At 38.2% G+C, this 22126-nt stretch overlaps 4 protein-coding genes and 1 non-coding gene across 12 annotated transcripts; all 5 read right to left on the reverse strand.

Annotated features, from left to right (window-relative positions):
• Window positions 1-253: 253 nt before the first annotated feature.
• Window positions 254-4481, reverse strand: LOC107418692 (probable LRR receptor-like serine/threonine-protein kinase At3g47570). The gene is made up of 4 exons (XM_060815123.1): window positions 4425-4481; window positions 950-1106; window positions 515-851; window positions 254-341 (listed from the first exon to the last, which is right to left on the reverse strand). Exons 1-4 carry the CDS (start codon window positions 4479-4481, stop codon window positions 254-256), a joined length of 639 nt encoding a protein of 212 aa, XP_060671106.1.
• A 4716-nt stretch (window positions 4482-9197) lies between these two features.
• Window positions 9198-10296, reverse strand: LOC132800636 (receptor kinase-like protein Xa21). The gene has a single exon (XM_060814799.1). It carries the CDS (start codon window positions 9885-9887, stop codon window positions 9387-9389), a length of 501 nt encoding a protein of 166 aa, XP_060670782.1. The 5' UTR covers window positions 9888-10296; the 3' UTR covers window positions 9198-9386.
• LOC132799122 (LRR receptor-like serine/threonine-protein kinase GSO1) lies at window positions 10263-14420 on the reverse strand. The gene is made up of 7 exons (XM_048474918.2): window positions 14351-14420; window positions 14142-14216; window positions 13632-13994; window positions 12794-13153; window positions 12250-12609; window positions 11506-11817; window positions 10263-11413 (listed from the first exon to the last, which is right to left on the reverse strand). The coding sequence occupies exons 1-7, from the start codon at window positions 14418-14420 to the stop codon at window positions 10263-10265; spliced, it is 2691 nt and encodes an 896-aa protein (XP_048330875.2).
• A 1248-nt stretch (window positions 14421-15668) lies between these two features.
• Window positions 15669-20366, reverse strand: LOC107418699 (CDT1-like protein b). 8 transcript variants are annotated; one of them, XM_060814378.1, is made up of 8 exons: window positions 20162-20366; window positions 19218-19450; window positions 19009-19128; window positions 18584-18809; window positions 17508-18161; window positions 16526-16736; window positions 16347-16437; window positions 15669-15900 (listed from the first exon to the last, which is right to left on the reverse strand). In XM_060814378.1, exons 2-8 carry the CDS (start codon window positions 19448-19450, stop codon window positions 15852-15854), a joined length of 1584 nt encoding a protein of 527 aa, XP_060670361.1. In that variant the 5' UTR covers window positions 20162-20366; the 3' UTR covers window positions 15669-15851. The 8 variants fall into 8 exon arrangements, with proteins under 8 accessions (XP_060670361.1, XP_024929491.2, XP_024929488.2 ...); XM_025073723.3 differs by having other exon boundaries at window positions 19218-19516; window positions 20162-20363; XM_025073720.3 differs by having other exon boundaries at window positions 19218-19504; window positions 20162-20361.
• Window positions 20357-20428, reverse strand: TRNAD-GUC (transfer RNA aspartic acid (anticodon GUC)). The gene has a single exon. It is a non-coding gene; the product is annotated as a tRNA-Asp (tRNA).
• Window positions 20429-22126: the final 1698 nt, after the last annotated feature.

Consider the following 22126-nt stretch of genomic DNA (forward strand, 5'->3'; position numbering starts at 1 on the left):
AAAAAGACAAATGCCAAAATCTGAATGACACAGCTCAAAATGTATCATTTTCTTTTTATTACAACTTGGGTCTCAATGGCTTTAACACTGGCCCATGCCTACAAGTACCTCAATATGCATCATTGAATTAAGAAAGTAACAACAGCTCAAAATCTTAGTAAATGAAGAATAAAATGGCAGAAGCATCAAATGGGTACCAAATACGTTGTTTTGGACTTGGTGCAAGTTGATTTGAGAAAGATAATTGCTGTCCCTAATCAAAGTCATCAGAGCTGTCATCGATTGGAACAATGGAAGGTGCTGATCTGGACGTTGATCGTTGATCATTGTTGGCCATGGATCTGCCATAGAAGTAGAGTCAAAACATAGAGAAGCGAGTGAGAAGTCAAAGACTAATCATTTATAAAATTATATGAATGAATGTACTCTATATATATATATATATATATATTAAGGTAACTACATGGAAATGCAAAAAATTCATGAGTGGACAGGGATTTTCTCTTATACTCACTCTATGGCCTTCAAGAACTTCATTTTGATCTTGCAAAGTGCACCTAGAACATCTTTCATAAGTTTTCTTTCTTCAGGTAACTCTGCAGTACAATTCAAGGCCAATTCCATTATTGATGAAAAACAATCCTTCACAGCAGAAAAGTTTTCTTTTAGCAAATTAGTGTCCACGACTTGAGTAACATCACAAGGAAGCAACTCTTTCACCCATCTCATCAAGCTCAAATCTCCATCAAACATCTTATCAGTAGGCTTCTTTTTCGTGAAAGTTTCCATAAGGACAATACCATAACTATACGCATCGCCTTTTGCGGAAACAATTCCTTCTTGTCCATACTCTGCATGTAATTGTTATAATATTTAGAGAACAAAAAAAAAAATTGCAATATTATCATTTGGAAACATCAAAATAAATAAAAGGAAGCGAAATTGTTACCTGGTGCCATATATCCAATAGTGGCTAGTGTAATGGTTTGTATCATTGACTCTGTTCCACTTAGAACTTTTGCATTGCCAAAATCAGCCACATGACCAACCAAATCATCATCAAGAAGTATGTTGCTAGGCTTTATATTGTTGTGGTTCTCTGACCACTTTAGAGAAGAAATATGAGAAGAAAAATAAAAAGAATTCTATTACTCTCTTGGAAATAGAATACAAAAATACAAAAAACTTCTCTCTTGGATTCTCACGTGGAATCTCTCCCCTTACTGTCAAACTCTCTCTGAAATTTGCTCACTCTTCTCTCAAGCTCTCTCTGGAACTTAAACACTCTCTCTCTCGGAGTTTTCTCTCAATATTCCTCACTTGGGATAATATTGAGCTTGCTCTCTTTGTGTAACACCCCGTCCCAAATCGCACCGGAATCCGTGCACGTTGACCGAGGTTGACTGTTGACCGTTGACCAAAGGGGTCAAAAGTTGACTTTTTGACTCGGTGGGAATTTCGAGATGACTAGGGTACCATGGCGAAGTGCACGATGCCACGAGTTCGTAGACTGGTAGCACGTCGAAAACGGAGCTACGGTTTGAAAGTTATGGACGAAACAAGTTGCGGTCCAAACTGTCCAAGGGGTGCCGGAGTTGACTTTTTGTTTATGGGGAATTGAGCTTTGACTCATGCATGGTTGTGAAGTGCTCGTCGATACGAGTTCACAGACTAGCGGCACGCTCAAAACGGACATCCGGTTAAAAAGTTATGGATGTTTGAAGTTTACCGGATACCGTATTATTTTAATGTTTTTTTTTGGGTCGGTGAACAGTGAAATGCCACGTGTCAGTTTCTGATTGGTCCACGTGGCATGAACAGTGTCACGCAGGGTTTTAATTTTGAAAAACTCTCGGGGAAGAGAGAGAAAGAGAGAGAAGAGAGAGAAAGAGAGAGAAAGAGAGAGAGAGAGCCACCGCCGGCCACCGGAGTTTTCCACTGTTCCGGCCAAGTTACTGTACATGCGCCGGACAGAAAGCTTGCCCACCTCATTTCCGGCAAAACCTCCAAGTTTCACGGTGAACGGCCGCCGGACGCGCCCGGATCGGACGTCCGAAGTTTGGCGGCGATTTTTCCCCTCCACCGCCGGCCACCGCGAATCGGCACTGTTCCGGCCATTTTCCGGCCACACGCGCCTGACAGCCTTGATCCTCTCCTCAAGTCCGGCCTACCCACCAAAAATCACGGCCATCGGACCACCGACGCGCCGGGATCGGAGCGTTTTCCGGCGAGGGGTCGAAAATCTTCAAACGGTGATTTCTCCGCCGTCCGACCTCCGTTTTGCTCACCGTCGGTCCCGTTGGATTGCTCTCCTCACGATCTACAAATCTGCAAAATTTCACAGCAAACGGCCACCGTCGGAAAATACTGTTCCGGTGACGGTTGCCGGTGACGTGGCGGCTCGCCGGAAATTACTGTTCCGGCGAGTACCCGAAAATTCCGGCCAGCTCCAGTCTGCAGTGTTCGACCTCCTGAACCCAAATCCGACTTCCGTTTCCGCCAATTCGCGACGGTTTGGGAGAATTGCGGAGCCGAAACTCGAAAAGCTTTCCGGCGAGATTCCGACCCCGTCGGGTTCGATCATCGGAAAGTAAGACCGAATCCGTGATCCTCATCACGCGAGCTTCGATTCGGTATATAACTCGTAACCCTTAGATGTCGCTTGGTGTTCGCTCCCCGGGTATCCATTTGGGAATTACCCGAATAAAATATTAATATTTTTGGTTTGTGCACTGTGGTTGTTTAGGTGCACGCGCGAGTAGTGGAGTGGATCCCGAAGAGGATCTTAGTTGATTTGCGCTCTCCAGGTGAGTGACCCACCTTCAAAAATTATTTTGGGCAATTAATTAAATTTAATTGGTATTTAATTTAGTATTTAATTATGCTCATGTGGTGTGGTTTAATTATGGTTTTAATACGGTTTAATTTAATTTATTTGTTATGCATGAGCAAGGTATGTTTCGGTATTAATTTTACGTGGTTTCAAATGTGATTTCTCGGGCATAATTGGGTTAAATATTTTGTGAAAATATTTGGTTAAATTTTATAAATTATGCCCGCGGTATTTTTATGGTTGCATTTCGTGTTTCGAGAAAATTGTGGTTTGTTGGTTATCAATGTTTCGTACCGGGTTATTAAATAAAAATATGTGGGATGGTGTTTGTGAAAATTTGGTATACTTCCCACGGTGGTTTTTTGGAAAAACGGTACGGTTGGTTGTTTATGTTTATTTTTAGACGCACTCATACAGTATTGGTGTTCTGGTGTATGGTGTATGGACACGTGGTTTAGCACGCAGTTATTATATGGTTTAGCGTGCGGTTATTACTTCACCCGTGAGTTGCCATTGGACCGTGGGCAGGCAAGGTTATTGTTGCGCACAGCCGCCCCCCTCCTTGGCCGGGTGATGGTTTTTAGCAGTCGGTACTGTCGGGACGCCGAAGTGACCACTGCAGGTTTCTCTCTTTAACCTCCCGCCAGTCGGTGCTCGGGACGCTGGGTATCGGAGGGCATCACCGGTATATGGTGTGGTGCGTCAGGTGTAATTATCGGTGTAATTGCAAATAATGGTTTAAACCCCAAAGGTGTTCAAAATTTATTTATTATAATTTATTATATTTTTATTATATATTTGGGGTATGTATTTATTTAATTGTTGTTGTTAAATTATTTAATCCCTTGGTTTTTGGGAGGTATGCACATTGGGTTTTGCGAAAAGGTTTTAAAAAGGGAACATTTCAAACGGAGCGATTGGTGAGAGTTTTGAGGGAAATCATTATTTTCCAAAGGTTATTATTATTTATTATTAATTGTTGGTATTTGTTCCACTCCTTAATTGTTATTATTTTATTATTATTATCAAAAGGTGTTCAGTAGTTCGGGTTACTCACGGAGATGATTAGCATCTCACACTCTTAAATTCCGTTCCCTTAGGTGCAAGTGGTGGTAGACGTTCTTCCGGAGCGAACTAAGTTTTCCGCTGCTGTTGTGTTTCGAGAAGTTTCTTTGTACTCTTTCATTTCAGTGTATTATTTCTTTTCAGCCTTGTTGTATTTCTGTTGTTTAGCACTTCTTAAAGCTCTGTATACTATTGGAATACTTCTGTTTTATTTATGCACTGGACTGTTGTTGCTTTGAGAAGTGCTGGAATTTGTGGAATCAGTTTGTAGTTTGTGGGAGGAATAAGGGGATGTTTTTAGAATTGTGTTTTCAGTACAGGTAAATTGTGGTAAGTAAATCCCTTAGGGGAGGCTCTGTCGGATTTTCCTTTGGAGGGTCCGGTAGGGTTTCCCTGGGATCAGGGCTGTCTAGGGTTCCGGGGAAGGAATTCTGGACGGGTCCTGACACTTTGCTTGGCTTGCATACAACGGGATGGAGCCTATTTATAGGCTTACAAGGTCGGTTGCATGGCCACAATCTTCAACAGCCTCTGCAGAGCCCACAATTATTGAACAATCCATTATCGGTGCAGCAATGGCCATTGTCAAAAATGGTGGCTGTCGGTGCAGTGGTGTCAAAAGTGATGGCTGTGCAGTCTTCACACTGTCGGTGCAGTGGTGGTGCAGCTGGACTTCACAATTCTCCCCCTCCAGCCGCATTTAAACTGATGGTCATCTGCCATCTATTCCAGCTATGTCTCTGCATAGCTTCAGCTTCTCTTGAGCTACAACTTTTATTAGCATATCTGCTGGATTCTCTTTTGTGTGGATCTTCATCAGTTTTAGCAACTGTTGATCTATTACTTCACGTATCCAATGATAGCGGATGTCAATGTGCTTTGTACGGGAATGATACATTGAGTTTTTGCTCAAATCCATGGCACTTTGGTTATCACAATGTATCTTGTAGTCTTCTTGCTTGATGCCCAATTCTGTGAGAAAACGCTTTAACCACAACATTTCCTTACCCGCTTCCGCTGTGGCAATGTACTCTGCTTCAGTAGTGGATAAAGCAACACACTTCTGCAATCTTGACTGCCATGACACAGCTCCCCCTGCAAAAGTGTAAAGATAACCTGATGTAGACTTTCTATTATCAGGGTCTCCGGCCATATCTGCATCTGTATAGCCTTCTAAGATTGGATCACCTCCCCCGTAGCTCAAGCACAGCTTCGATGTACCTTTAAGATACCTGAGAATCCATTTGACTGCTTCCCAGTGTTTCTTTCCAGGATTTGAAAGAAATCTGCTCACAACACCTACTGCATGAGTAATGTCTGGTCTGGTACACACCATTGCATACATCAGACTTCCTACCGCTGAAGAATATGGTACTGAAGCCATCTCCTCTATCTCTTCTTTGGATGAGGGGCACAATCTCTTACTCAACTTGAAATGATTTGCAAGTGGAATGCTGATCGGTTTGGCTTTATCCATGTTGAATCTCTTTATCACCCGTTCAACATACTTCTCTTGAGATAACCATAACCTTCTATTCTTCCTGTCTCGGATTATTTGCATTCCCAAAATTTGTTGAGCTGGTCCTAAGTCTTTCATATCAAAGGACTTAGACAATTCTTTCTTCAGCTGACTAATCTTCATTGCATCTTGTCCAACGATCAACATGTCGTCCACATATAACAAAAGTGCAATGAAGTTTCCACCTGAAAATTTTTGAATATAAACACACTGGTCTGCTGCAGTCCTTTTATAACCTTGACTCACCATAAAGGAGTCAAACTTCTTGTACCATTGTCTTGGTGCTTGCTTGAGGCCATACAAGCTCTTCTTTAGCTTGCATACGAGGTTTTCTTTCCTTGAAACCTCAAATCCTTCTAGCTGCTCCATGTAGATTTCTTCATGTAAATCACCGTGAAGAAATGCTGTTTTCACATCCATCTGTTCAAGCTCTAGGTTTAGACTTGCTACTAAACCAAAAATGACTCGAATTGAAGTCATTTTTGCCACTGGTGAAAAAATCTCATCAAAGTCAATTCCTTTCTGCAAGGATTCCATCTCATCTTGCATTGCTTGCAGCCACTTTTCCTTCTCTTGATGAGAAACAGCTTCCTGGAAACTCTCTGGCTCCCCCTCTTCAGTAAGCAGAATATACTCAGATTCTGGAAATCTTTTTGATGGAATTCGGCCTCGCTCAGATCTCCGAACTTGTAAACCACTGGTTTCAGGAGATGTACCATCATCTGACCGCTGTGATGGCCCTGCAGCTGCTTGAGAGGATTGAGTCTCCCCCTGCTCAATATCCCCTTCTTCCTCCTGGTCTGCTTCTGGTATATCTTCATGCACCTCATTATCCTCTGTGGCTATTTGTGCTGGTGCTGGATTAGGATAAAAATTCTCGGCACTAGAACTACAATTAGGAGACATTCTGGGCTTTTCAATGTCTTCCATTTTCTGGTTTTCATGGAATACTACATCCCTGCTTCTAATAACCTTCTTTGTTTTCGGGTCCCATAACCTGTATCCGAATTCTTCATCTCCATATCCTATAAAGATGCATGGAGTAGATCTTGCATCGAGCTTCTGTCTGAGCTCCTTGGATACATGTACATAAGCTAAACAACCAAACACTCTTAAATGAGAGTAGGAGGGAATCTTACCCGACCACATTTTCTCCGGAATTTCAAAATTCAACGGTACTGACGGTGATCTGTTGATTAAATAGCAGGCGGCACGAACAGCTTCTCCCCAGAATGGCTTTGGCAGCTTAGCCATACTGATCATACTTCTGACCTTTTCCATAATGGTTCGATTCATTCTTTCGGCTATTCCATTATGTTGTGGGGTGCGAGGGACCGTCTTCTCATGTCGAATGCCGTGTCTTCTGCAGTAGGCATCGAACTCATTGGAAGTATACTCGCCTCCATTATCTGAGCGGAGACATTTCAGCTTCTTTCCTGTTTCACGCTCTACCATGGTATGAAACAGTTTGAAGTATTCCAATACCTGGTCCTTTGTCTTCAAGAAATATACCCACACCTTCCGAGAAGCATCATCAATGAAGGTCAGGAAATACTTGTTGCCACCTAATGATTCCACCTCCATGGGACCACAAACATCAGAGTGCACCAGACTAAGCAACTCTGATCTTCTCGATGCAGAGGAACTGAAGGAGACTCTATGTTGCTTACCAAACAAGCAGTGATTACAAGGATCTAGCGCAGCATCCTTGCAAACAGTGATAAGCTTCTTCCTTGCCAAAGTGGACAATCCTTTTTCACTCATGTGACCGAGTCTCTGGTGCCACAGATTTTGAGACGCCTCTCCTTCTGCAATATTGAGGCTATCTGCACATATCTTCACATGAGTTTTGTACAACGTTCCACAAATATGTCCTCGGGTGACAACTATGGCACCTTTCATCATTTTCCATGTGCCTTTGCTGAAGTAGTTGTCATAGTCTTGCTTGTCTAAGGCTGCTCCCGAAAGTAGATTAAGCCGAAGATCTGGAACATGACGGACATCCTTCAAAGTGATTGTACAACCAAGATTCGTTTTTACCTGAATATCACCAGTTCCCATAATCTTTGCTAAACTGGAATTTCCCATCTTTACCGTACCAAAGTCTCCTGCTTTGTACGTTTTGAAGAAATCTTTGTGTGGAGTGACATGGTAGGATGCTGCAGTATCGACTACCCACTCAACATCTTGGGTTGATATATGAAGGCATGTCTCTTCTTCGGTGGAGCAGAGCGCCACTTCTCCTGTAACAGTGACTAGTGTCTCTCCATCCTTCTTCGGCTGATTACCTTGGAGTCTCTGCTCTCTCAACAACTATCTGCAGTTCTTCTTCATGTGACCCTCCAGGCCACAATGATAGCACTTATATGATGATTTTCTACCGTCTGTAGATCTGCCTCTGCTCTTGCTCGTGCCTCTCCCCCTATCTCGACCACCTCTTTACTGTCTTCCTCTCTCTGTGACGAGGGCATGTGACTGATCCATGCCAATGTCCTTTCTCCTGGCCTCTTCATTAAATAGGGCATCCTTAACCATAGACATAGTAAGTTTGCCATTCGGAGCCGAATTACTGAGAGAGACTACCAATGTCTCCCAACTGTCTGGAAGAGAGCTTAGAAGTAGGAGGGCTTGATCCTCATCCCCTAGTTGATAATCCACAGCAGATAGTTGATTTACCAAGCTCTGGAACTCACTGGTATGCTCGGCTACAAAAGTTCCACTCTGTAATTTTAAATTTACCAATCGCTTAAGCAACAGGGCTTTGTTCCGAGCAGTCTTGGCCTGGTACATGTCCTCCAATTTTGTCCAGAGGGCATATGCATCCGTTTCCTTCGCTACATGATGGAAGACACTGTGATCGATCCATTGCCTGATTTGACCGATCGTTTTCTTGTTTAATTTCTTCCATTCTGCTACTTTGCTGGGATCGGGGTTCTCTCCTTTAGCTTCTATAGGATCAAACAGATCCTTACAATTGAGGAGATCTTCCATCCGAGGTCTCCAAAGTGTATAATTTGTGGCAGTGAGCTTAACCATAGCTCCCAAAGATGATTCTTCCATTGACATTATGGCTTGACCAAAAATGGAGCTGAATTTGGCAAAACGGAGTTAACCGTTGCGTCCGGAACGGTCGAAAATGGTGGACTTGACTCTTCTGGGGTCAAAATATAATTACCAGAAATTTTGGGGCAAAAATGTAATTTCATAAAATTTCTGGGTCAACCTGCAAATACAGAAACTACAGGGGTCAATCTGTAATTTCCAATAGTTCAGGGGCTGTTCCGTAATTTCAGAAACTTCTGATGACGTGGCAGCTTGTGCTGACGTGTCAACACGTGGCAGATGACGTGGCTGACGACGTGTCGGATCGCTTGGCAGATGACGTGGCTGGGTGCGCTGACGTGTCTGCTGACGTGGTCGTCTTCAACCTCCAGACGGCGCGTGCGGCGCGTGAGGCGCGTGACTTGTTGCAGAAAACTTCAGGCGGTGCGTGCGAGCGCGTGAGACGGTGCTTTCTCGCCGGAAAACTTGTGTGTTCTCGTCTCGTCGACTACTTTCACCTGGTATTGTCAAATTAATTATTTGAGCAACTTTTCGAAACACCAACTTGAATAACAGTAGCTCTGTTTCTTCAAATTTTGAATCCAAGCTCTCGACCTGGAGCTCTGATACCACTTGTTGTGGTTCTCTGACCACTTTAGAGAAGAAATATGAGAAGAAAAATAAAAAGAATTCTATTACTCTCTTGGAAATAGAATACAAAAATACAAAAAACTTCTCTCTTGGATTCTCACGTGGAATCTCTCCCCTTACTGTCAAACTCTCTCTAAAATTTGCTCACTCTTCTCTCAAGCTCTCTCTGGAACTTAAACACTCTCTCTCTCGGAGTTTTCTCTCAATATTCCTCACTTGGGATAATATTGAGCTTGCTCTCTTTGCTTGGCTTGCATACAACGGGATGGAGCCTATTTATAGGCTTACAAGGTCGGTTGCATGGCTACAATCTTCAACAGCCTCTGCAGAGCCCACAATTGTTGAACAATCCATTTTCGGTGCAGCAATGGCCATTGTCAAAAATGGTGGCTGTCGGTGCAGTGGTGTCAAAAGTGATGGCTGTGCAGTCTTCACACTGTCGGTGCAGTGGTGGTGCGGCTGGACTTCACATATATCACAATGAACAACAGGTGGTGAATAGCCATGATGAAGATATTCCAATGCTGACGCAACATCTATCATGATGTTCAACCTCTGTAGCATGCTCAAACTATTACTTGGATTGTACAACCAATTTTCAAGGCTTCCAAGAGGCATATGTTCGAGTATCAAGGCTTTGAACTTGATCCTGCTATGAATGCTGATGATTTTGATAAGATTTCTATGTCGAAGATTGTATAACACTTTGCATTCATTATCAAAACCTGTCAATGCTGTTTCCAATTCTAAATTGAAAACCTTAATTGCAATATTCATTCCATCATTGAGTTTTCCCAGATATACAGAGCCAAAACTCCCTGAACCAAGTAAGTTTGTTTCACTGAATCCATCCGACGGGGTTGATTCGGAACCTACTAATCCGCTGAAGAGCCAATTGTAGTTGATCCACCTGCGGCAGTAGTTAAGGCAGTTTCAGTCGATCCAGCCGCAACGGAAAGACCCGCTAGGTAAGGGCTTCATACGGGGAAAGGCTAGCGTAAAGCTAGGGCAAATCGAGGGCCTAGGCGTAAACGTGAAATAGGGGACGTGACCGGACCCAGAAGCGAACTTCCGGGCCGGGAAGGAGCCAAAAAACGTGAGCGCCCCTGCTAAAGCAACAAGCGAGAAACTTTGAGAAAGAAGCGCCTTGCCTTATATTGCAATATTCATTCCATCATTGAGTTTTCCCAGATATACAGAGCCAAAACTCCCTGAACCAAGTAAGTTTGTTTCACTGAATCCATCCGTTGCCTGAATAAGTTCTCTGTATGAAATTTTTCTCAATTCTGCGACAGAAAACAAGTCAGTCTCACTTGCATTGTCAATATTTTTGTGTCTCATAAACAAATATAAGAGCAACGATATAAATATTGCTGATGCCAACCCTGCAACAATATACTTCCAAGCACTTCGAGTTTCCCCACTAGTTTTGCATGGTGGGACTTCTAATCGAGGTTCACCACAAAGAGCATTGTTCTGTAGAAATGACAAACTTGAAAAATTTGTAAAAGCTCCTGCAGTTGGTATTTCTTCTTGTAACTGATTGAAAGATACATTGAAGTAATCTAATCTCAACAGTGTCTCTAGTGATTTGGGAATTGTTCCAGATAGGTTGTTTCTTGATAAATCTAAGACTTCTACACTTATCAAAGTGCCAAGTGATGTAGGAATAGGACCTTCAAATCTATTTCTTGCCAAGGAAAGATTGACCAAAGATTTAAGACCTCCAATGTTGTCAGGGATATTACCGGATAACTTGTTCTTTGATAAATCTAATTCCAGCAAGACCTTCAAGCTTCCAATACCAAGAGGTAAAGATCCAACAAGAGAATTGGATGACATGTTAAGTTCCAAAATGTATTCAAGGCTCCAAAGTGAGGTTGGTATTGTGGAATTCAACTCATTGGAGTTGAGTGAGAGACTTCTTGGAGATTTAAGATTTCCCAAACATGCAGGAATATGCCCAAAAAACATATTATTAGCCAAAATTAATTCCACCAAGCTATCTAATTGACAAATTTCAGAAGGGATAAGTCCTCGTAACTTATTGTCATTAAGATATAAACCTTGGAGCTTATGCAATCTTCCAATAGAAGGTGGGATTGATCCACTGAATTCATTGTAATCTAAGCTTAGGGTTGTTAAGCTAGTTAAGTTTCCAAAATATCTTGGAATGTTGCCTCTCATTACGCAATTACTTATTGTAAAATATTGGAGAGAAGTGATATTTCCAATGGAGTTTGGAAGCACTGAATCCAACCGGTTATTTGTTAACGCCAATCTTTTCAAGTCTTTGCAGTTAGCTAGAGAAGTGAAAAAATTGTTTAAGCCGAAGAGTCAGTTGTGATGAAATTGTTAAAAATTAAGCTTAGCGTTTGAAGATTTATCAAACTACCAATAGTATGAGTCAGAGAGCCAGAAAATGAATTGTGTCCCACATCAAGTCTCTCAAGTTGAGAAGCATTGGAGATAAAACTGAGTATTGACCCACTGAAACTATTCAATCCTATAACAAGTTCCTCAAGGTTTTGAAGTGGGAAATTTGTGGTTGATGGAAAATGACCAAATAATTGATTTTCTGTCAACCCAACTTCCTTTATGGTAGAGATGTTAAAGATTTCAAATGGGATTTGACCGTTGAGATTGTTAACTTGCAACACCAATGTCTCCAAATTAGATAGATGACTAATCTCTTTTGGTATGATACCTGAACTCACAATGTTAATACAATTTTAAGTAATCATCTCTACATGCATTCTTATTCATATTAGCTGATTATATTATAGAGACCAACATTTTGGATATCAATAACATGGCATTATTTTATTGGCTTCCCTTTTTCTTTTCTTTTTTCTTTTTTTGGGTAAAATTATTGGCTTGCGTTTGATTCATGCACTTGTCCATATTTATAAGCTCTATGAAATTGTAAATTATTAATGTACTGTCACATCATTTAGTATCCAAAAATTTGGTAAAAAGGTGATCACCAAATACCCAGAGTAGTAGGTAGTCTATATATATCTAAATATAAATTTTCAGTAAAATTTTAGAATGATTTTTCTAAAGCATGATATGTATAGAATCATCAATGTTTAAGAAGTAAAATTACAAAAATAACTAGAAGAAATTTATGTAATACCTGTCAAGTTGTTGTACCCAAGATCCAGCTTCTTCAAGTTTGTCAAGTTTCCAATTCTTGTAGGAATTCCCCCAGTAAAATTTTTGTATGATAATAACAAAGTTTGAAGATGTTTACATTGAAACCATTGTGATGGAATGGAACCAGCAAGCTGATTCTGAAACAATCGCATATATTGTAGATTAGGAAGATTATGACATATATTATCCGGTAGACTACCTGATAGTCTATTTTTAGAGAAATCCAAAGTTCGCAAAGAAGACAGGTTGAAGATGAATAAAGGCAATGGCCCTTTGAGCGCATTTGTTTCTACCCACAACTCCTCAAGCTCTATTAAATTACCAATCTCCTTTGGAAAGTCTGAAAAATGTAAGTGCTTGATCATAATTAATTATTTGGGGAAAAACTAATTGGCAAGAAGGTTTAATGTTGTTGATTCAAAAATAACATAATGGGAAACGATAATTTATTTAATAATTTTATCAAATGAAACTAATTTCATATATATATATATATATATACGTATACACACACATACACACACCTTTCAAGTTGTTGTCAGCAAGATCGAGCACCTTCAACTTTGTCAAATTTCCAATACTTGCAGGTATGCTACAAGCAAAATGATTTAAGTTGAAATACAAAAACTGAAGCTCTTTGCATTGCAACCATTGTGATGGAATTGGTCCAGCAAGCTGATTATGAGCCAAAGATAGTATTTTTAAGGCAGGAAGATTATCACATATATTGTCTGGAAGACTACCTGATAATTTATTACCATATAAACCCAAAGTTATCAAAGAAGACATGTTGAATATGACTAAAGGAATTGACCCTGTTAGTGCATTGGCTTCAAAAACCATCTCTTCCCGTATTTTAATGTTACCAATCTCCACGGGAATGTCTGCAAGATTAGTGCCTCTTATATTTAAAATAATGCACTAATAATGTAGGCTACTGTTTATGATTTTTCTAAATAAACCATTGCAGCCAATCGGTTTTCTTTATATTTGTAAGAAAATGAAACTGAAACTCCGATTTTTTTTAATTTCTAATGTTGTCCACTTATTCTTTATCTTGGCATTGGCATGAACACCAATACAAACTTATTATACTAAAAAATGTCAACATGAAATTTTTACACAAGACTCCAATAAAACAAAAAAATAATAATAAAATGAATTTTTTTTTTTTTAATGTTAATAAGAATTAATGTGCCAAAATATGTAAACGTGGCTCTCAATTTATATTTCAAATTTGAGATTGATGACATGCTATGAAATATCACAGTGCATTGACAAGTTAGTCAATTAATCAGCAATAGTCATATCTATGTTAATATTTATGAAATGTTAAACATAAATAAACTATGTTTTCAATACCTCCACTCAAGATGTTGTCGCCAAGATAGAGCTTTCTCAGCTTTGGCAAGTTACCAATGCCTGCGGGTATCCTCCCACTGAAGTAATTGTATGACAATGATATGGTAATCAGCTCTTTACATTGAAACCATTCTGATGGAATGGGTCCAGAGAGCTGATTGTAAGACATATGTAGACCTTGCAGATGAGGAAGATTTTGACAAATTTTATGTGGAAGGCTTCCTGATAGATTATTGGAACTGAAACCCAAAGTTTTTAGTGAAGACATGTTGAAGATGACAAAAGGAATTGGCCCCTCTAGCTCATTGGATTCAATATTCAGCTCCTCCATTTCTTTATAATTACCAATCTCCTCTGGTATTTCTGCAAAATATATATAAATTTTTATATGTATACATGTTTTAAGTTAGCATTGACACAAAAAGTTTATTTAATTGTATAAAACCAAAAGCCACATTACTTTCCATATACAACAAAAACTCCTTCAAATTCTGGTTTATCAATATCTACCCTGGGATAAGATGTTATCATTAAGAAGCAACTCATTGAGCTTTGTCAAGTTCCGAATTTCTCTTGGTATTCTTCCTGTAAAAAGGTTATACCAACAAAAATCAAATTAAGCTCGAACATCTTAGTAATTACCAGAGAAGTAAAGCCTTGAAAGAGACATATGGTCATGAAAGTAGTGAAGGAGCATGAAGCCAATAGAAGTAGCTAACCTGAGAGCTGGTTTTCGCTGAGGTCGAGCTGTTGTAACGAGGACAAGTTATTGAAGATGGAGATGGGCATGGAACCAAAAAACTGGTTTCCATACAAGTTCAAGACTTCAAGTTTTGGAAACAACCCCAAACAAGGAAGGAATATGACCCTTCAGATTATTGTATCCAAAGTTGATGAACTTCAACCGACGTAAACCTGACAATTCCTTGGGCAGCAAGCCATGAAAACTATTGTTTCTCAAGTGCAATTCGATAAGAAATGAGAGGTTTCCAAGGTGTGGAGGAACGGTGCCTGTAAGACCCATAGAAGAAAGATCCAAAACGGTCACTCTATGATGACGAGAACCGCAAGTGACACCAACCCAATTGGAAATAGAAGAAGTGGATCAGTTGGTCGCCAAGGTGTTTTGAGGATCTTCATAGATATGATCTTTAAGAACAAGAAGAGCAGCCCGGTCTGAGGTGATGGCTTTGGCCCTAGCCGTGAAATTATTACATTGAACCATGGCCAACGAAATAGTAATCAAATGAAGGAAGAAAGTTCCATCCATGGCTGTTAATGGGTTTAACAGAGGAATATTGTATAATGAAACCGAAGTGAAAACTGAGGAAAGGCTCGGTAGAATACAACAAAATTTAATATCTCAGGAGTATAATTATATTGATAAAATAATGCACTCCATTATTGATGGGTAATATATACATTAAATATATCTTCACAAATTTTTATGGCTTAGATAAAACTGCAAACTACCTTATTCAAATATAGGAGCAATATTCTTTCTGGATATTTGAAAACGACACACAAACGAACCACCTGATACTATATTTTATGAACATTTTTTATTATTTTTTTTCTTATTTTATATCTTTTTTTTATGTGAAGCATAAGGTTTTCTATGAAACCAAAACAAACTTGGTATGACTTTATTGTCCTCTAATTAGGCAAATACTAATCTAGAATTATGATCTACTACTTCAAGACTTTTTTAAGAATTTTGTATGTCCAAAACAACGGTTTTCGCTGCTTATTAGCTGTGTTATTAGGGGAATGTATCATCTTGCTTAAAGTAATAAATAAATAAAGAATAATAAAATACAAGTTGATTAGTTATTCTGTTAATTTGTTGAGTGACATAAGCTTCGTCTAAATTGGTTGCTGATTTAAAAAAAACAAAAAAAAAACAAAAAAAACAAACAAAAAAGAAAAAAAAATTATGATGGATATAAAAACTTTGTTGAAACTGTCAAACTTCAAATATACTTGTACTTAGATTGTTCATAGTCAATCATTCTTGAAAGGGCGAAAAAATAATAATTAGAAGAATCATCAACTTGCTTTGATTTCAACTGGGAGTACATTAAAAGTTTGCTTGAAAAATTAGAACATAAACAAAAACTAAATGTTGCAGTTTGCTATTTTAGCATAGAATATGATAAAAGAAAGACATTGCTACATGTTTACTCCCTTGATTGTTGCAAGACTGTCGCATGCTAAGAACTAATGAGCTTTTGCTCGAACTGAGTCCAGATCTGACACTTCCTCGATGCTGCATGTATGACAGAACCAGAAAAAAAAAGCATGAAATTTGACATACTTCAAGATATACATACCAAAACAATTAGATTTTTGAAAATAGAATTTAAAGTAAGAAACCACTTCTCTCATTCTTCACAGATAAATTAATAGCTTATAGTTTATTGAAGTTGTTAATACAACATATAGAGAATAGAGGCGGAAAAATGAAAAACAAGCATCTTCCTGTTCAAAGTTCAAGAACCTTGTATCAGCAAATCTTTACTATCACCATCTACTATCTGTTAATTAAATTAGAATTATATCTAAAGAATCAAAATAGACTATATTAATAAGAAATTATATATTTCTATTGAACTTTTACTTCACGGATGACACACAAATGCATGCAGAGCACGATTGATAAAAGAGATAGATGTGATACTGTGCTTGAATTAAAATAGAACAAAAGTTACCCACTTGTACATAACATCTCCACTAGGGGCCATCTTCCTTCTTATCCAATCTGGAACAAGCTTTTCAAGATGATCAATATGCTCCTGAACTTCTCCTGCATTGAAGAGAAGGTAAATTGACCAGATACCAAGATTTGCAAAGACAATAAAATGTTTATTTTTGGTTCCTAAAGTGGTACTTACTTTTGTCAACAATATCAAAATTATTCATAATTATCTTGTGCACAAGCTCCTCTTTTGTAATTGGAGTGTATTTGACAGACTTGAATATAGAGTGAATTAGACCAACCATGTCACCCATGCAACCGGAACTATCTTGGCTGTTTAATTCGTGTGTTTGATTGCAATCCTCATTAGGGCAACAAAAGCTCTCTGCCATCTGTGATTGCAATAACTTCAATTACAAAAGATAGATCACATATTTGATGATATAAAGAAGGCGTAACTTCACATATTTGCACATCCCATAAAAGCTACTGGGCCCAATCTTTGACTATATACACACATGTATATATAGCTTATAGCTCACATTTCTTCTAACATAAACTTAAATATATTTTAGCAGTTTACAAATTGGCACACTGAAACAATCAAGAACTTGATGCTTACTAAAGAAACCATTGGGTTATGGGTGTCCTATGGTGATAAGGTATGTTGCAAACCATTCAATTTCATATGTATTTCTAAATGTAGAATGAAGGAAAAAGCCAAATACCATGTCATTGAGAAATGAGATCTTCTGTTTCCTTTGATACAGCATAGTAATTTCTCCAACGTGTTGGACTCATTCTAAGTGAAGAGGCAAAAGTGGGCTCTTATAGTGCTTTCATGGTTTCTAACCCTATATGATAATAATGCCACCCAGACAAGGACAGAGCGCTCCTTAAAGGTTTCAGATCACTAGTTATTCCAAATGAAAGTGCCTCAGGAAAGTTTGGTCACTAGGAAGCATGTAGCTAATGTGATAGTGAACCTAGAAGCAGTCATTTTCAACTGACAGATTCAGAATAACAACCAATCAGAGATAAGATTAACATCCTCAAGAAAATAGCTTGTGATAAAGGCATAAAGCAGATTTAAATTATTAAATAGTAAACAATGAAAATCACTAGTACGCTATATCTACATTTAATAAAATGGTGAGAACATGGTATATAGTACATACCTCTTGTAGTGAGGATGAAGAGCCTATAGCATTTTCATCCCCAAAAAATCCTTCGTAAGTTCGAGGGATGTCTTGGTGTACACTTTTGTAACATTTTGACTCATCATCACTGTAACTCAATGCACTTTTATCACCTTCCGAGTGTGAAAAGTCCAAAACTCGTTTCGCAGGCTTCAAACATGATGTTGGTTTCCGACTGCTTATCAACTTCTGCTTGTTATCGCAACTAGGAACCAATCTACTTGGTATGGACTGGGCAGGTGTTTCTGTCCTAAAACTATCATCAGATGAGGTAAGCTTGACCAGAGGGCTTCCATATGTGCTAGGACCTACAGAGCACTGATTATGGTTTTCTACTTCAGGGTTCCTATGGGTGGATTCGGATCCTGTTCCAGGAGTTTCCTTCAACTGTCCAGTCCATTTATCTTCATCAGAGATGCTATTAGATACGGAACATATGCCAGTTTCAGAAACAGCAGCACTCTGAGAGAAATTTTTACTGAAATATGGAAGGACTTTTTCTGCAAAAATCTCAGTTCTAATGGAAGTTGGTTGAGATTCTAAAAGAGAATCCACAGGCAGTTTCGCTGGAACGGGGATCTGACATCTTTGTGTAAAAAGCTCTGGCAATATAGCCTCTGGAACATCACTAGCCTTGTTCATTCAAAAACAAAAATACATATGTTTATTCCTTTTATCTTACAAAATCAAAGACACAGCTAAATACATATAGACTATATTACTTCAATGCATAGATGTAGATAACTAAACAAAAAACCATCAGACTGACTCACTGTTAAAGTCAAATTAACTTAATTCATTAATCTCTAAGATTTATATACCAAGGCACCACCATCTACTAATTATTACAGGTTTCTTTCAGCTTCGAAAATGAAAGTGTCCTGCACCTGCCAGTTCATTTCCTTTTATCTCTTGTTTTATATACTACAACCATCTCAAACTGAAAAGGTAAAATCATAAAAAATTTGAACCTCAGAAACTTTTTTATTAAGTAAACCAAATATTTAAGGTTTCTTTCAACATGGGATTAACAGTATTAGTATAATACATCTTACCTCAGGATTCATCATAAAAAATTTATAAAGCCTCAAAGAAAAAACTCGGCGTAAAGCCACAAAATCCGACACCTCACAGTGACCTTCCACGACATCAAACAGCAAGGTTATCTTCATATAAGGCTTCATGCATAGAGTTTTCTTGTCATGTAAGAGAATCTTCTCTATCTGGAAGGCTTCAGGAAATATATATTTCATCTGTGCAAGATGCTTGTATGAGAAATTTCTGGACAAGATCAGGAACAGTTAATAATAGTCATCGGGAAATGCACGGGGAAAAACAATATGATCTCTCTTTCTCAATTATGATTTTTTACTTTCTTGACAACAAGGAACATACCCCAAGCTATCAAAAGAGAATCGACCTTTGTACATAATATAAATAAATAAGTAAAAATTGTAGCTTATTTCAGACTTGCAGCTACCTTTTTGAAAGAACTTCCACTTGAGTAGAAATATTTTGAAAAGTAGCTATCCTTTTAAACAGACCAAGTAACCTCAAGGAAAAATTCATATAATCAAAGAGCTCTGCTATTATCCTATATCTGCAAATAGAGAAAGATGCCAGATATAAGATTCAGAAAAGGATGTTCTAATTAGAAGGAGAAATATAATTAGGCATAAGGTTACCCACTTGTCTGGAATTTTGATTTCTCCTTCCTGGACTTTATGGTGTAAAGTCTCATTTATCTTCTCAGGGGTCTGACATGCAATCTTATTAGATTCCAAAATCTTGTTTTCAATTATTCCCAGCTTTTTCACAGGAGCAGGAGATAGAGCAGTTGACTTCTCACCACCGATAAGAATCTTTTTAGAGTTAAAATCTGAAACATTCTGAACTCCGTCCTCAACTATCTTTTTATCCATCTTTGATTATAAAACGGAAAGGAAAAAATTTGGATAAATATTGAAATAAGGAACCTGAAAGCGAAACTGTGTCAACTTATGAGCCAATTGATTATATAACTTTCAGCGAAGAATATAAAGATAGTAAATAAAGTTTGTTTATATCTAATCTCACTAGTTAATAGCATCATTAACCCAAGATTAATCTAGACTATACTCTATTAATCGTACTACATAATAAAAGCTAAAGAACTGCAAAGCGTCTAAATGTTAACCTCAATAGAATTCCAGAAACAGAAAAACCCATTATTTGGGAACCCATAACAACCTCAAAATTTCTTGTAAAATGAAGCTTCATACATCACAAATATGAGAAAAATCAAAAAGAGGCCGATCACAAAAGTAGCATCAGCGCCTAATTTCAACGAGGCCTTGGTCTAGTAAGAGTAATCAACTTTGGGGAAAACTTGTTGAATAAGAAGCACCTCTACTATGATGAGTTTTTTTTTTTTTTTTTACCAAAGCGAAAACCTACCAAACACCTAATCTACGCGAGTGACTCAGTAAGCATGTTTGCCAAAATACCAGCCAATATGCATAACATACACTTAAAAACTAATTAAAAAAGAGAATTTTTAGAACCTAAAATATTTTACAAAAATAAAAAATAAAAATAAAAAAATCCCACAAATAAATGAAACCCAAAAAACAGAACAAGAAAATTCCAGTAACCTGAGAATGCCCTCCCTCGGATTCGACTCCGTCTGCTTCTTTTTTTTCAATTGGAAGTGGGAGGGAAACATTGGGGGCCCTCCGATGATATATAAATAAATATTCTCGGTGCTCGGAGTCAGAGAGAGCAAAACGATTCGTTTCAAATGTCAAATGCGGTTACATAAAAAATAAAAATTTAAAAAAAAACGAAATCGCCGTTGCCGGGGATCGAACCCGGGTCACCCGCGTGACAGGCGGGAATACTCACCACTATACTACAACGACTTGATGGTGAGAACGATGGATTGAAAATTAAAACACCCTTAATTGCCAAACCAACTCCTAATTGATTCACATATTGTCTTCCGAAAATATGTATATATAGAGAGAGAGACTCAAAACATTTGAGGGAACTACAAACCAATTCACATATTTGGTTAATTGGTGAGTTTGAGCAAATAAATAAATAAATATTTGGTTAATTGGTGTTGAAGGTCCCGGGATAATATCAATTGCAGCCTAACTACCTGTTTGCATGTTTCACAGTCAAATAAGCCCAGCACATTCCCATATTGGTTAGCAACAATTCCAGAGCAAGTTGCATTTACCAAAACAAAAAAGAATTCCAAAGTTGCAAATGCTTGTACTTTTACTGCGGTGGAATAAATTCTATGCTCCTACTATCTGGCATCTGCATAATAAGCTTTTTTGTGGTTTGCAAAAATGTTGCGGATTTATTGACCTATCTTTCAATGGATTTGCTGGAAATCCCCATCAATACGTGCAATGTTTCAAACTTGCAGCCAAGATAAGTCAGTCTCAGGAGTTGAAATACATGGGAATTGAGTCAATGACTGTTACTGACTCACTCGGTGACGTTGATGGATAAGGGTCTACAAGTGGCATTAACGGTGAAGATCATAATATTATATTATATTTTATTTACGTCCATTGATCAAAATTCCAACAAGCATATATATATATATATATATATATGTATCTCTCTAGAAAATCCTTCAATTCTGACTTGTTTGTGTCAGGTAATAGTTTCAGAGGAGCGGGATAATTCCATCTATATATCTTTTGGCAATCTTTTACCTGAAAGAGCTTTTAGACTAGAGTGTTTTTTTATCTCTCTTAAAAAAACAAACTTGTCAGGAAGAATCCCTCCGCAGTTTACGAAGCTCACATTTATCTCGATCGAATATCTGAATCCATTAAACCATCTGACAGGTCCCATGCCACAAGGTGGACAAATTGGAACATTTCCAGTTTCTGCATTTGAAGGATGAAACTTGGGACTAAATGTGGCTTTTACCTCTGACAACAAAATGAGAACTTGACGTTGAAACACCAGCTCCCGATGAGGAATCACAGTCAGAGATCAGAATCAAGATATCAGTTCGGTTGGAGAGTTTGTAATGATGGGATACGGATGCAGAATAGCAGTTGGAGTAGTTGCAGGACGTACCATCATCTCCAACAGCTGGATTTGGTTGTCCAAAACAATTTGGTCTAAGCACATAAGATCATATGATCATATATTTTCTTATGGTTATCGTGCTTCAACTCTATAAAACCCAGGTAAATATTAAAATCTATCCACAAAGATATCAATTAATGTATGTTTTCTGATTTATTTGTCATCTTATATATATATATATATATATATATATATTTTGCAGTGACTCTTTTGGACATTGTTCTTGGCGGTTCATTGAGAAAGCTGAGTAGCTCTAGTGAAAGCTGATTGGTTCTAGTGCTCATATTTTTCTATTATATTTAGATATGGCAATTATCAGCTGTTCTCATATTTTGCATTATCAATTATCTATGTGTGTATTGATCTAGTATATATGTTCCTATTGCTCCAGTAGTTTATTAGAGAAAGCTCAAACGTGCTTTGTGAGAATAGTTGCCCTTTATGTAGGGAATTAGTTTATTATTGAGATGGAGATCATATATCTTTTTTTTTCTTTTTTT

This window comes from Ziziphus jujuba, chromosome 2 (assembly GCF_031755915.1).
Source record: "Ziziphus jujuba cultivar Dongzao chromosome 2, ASM3175591v1".
NCBI lineage: Eukaryota > Viridiplantae > Streptophyta > Magnoliopsida > Rosales > Rhamnaceae > Ziziphus > Ziziphus jujuba.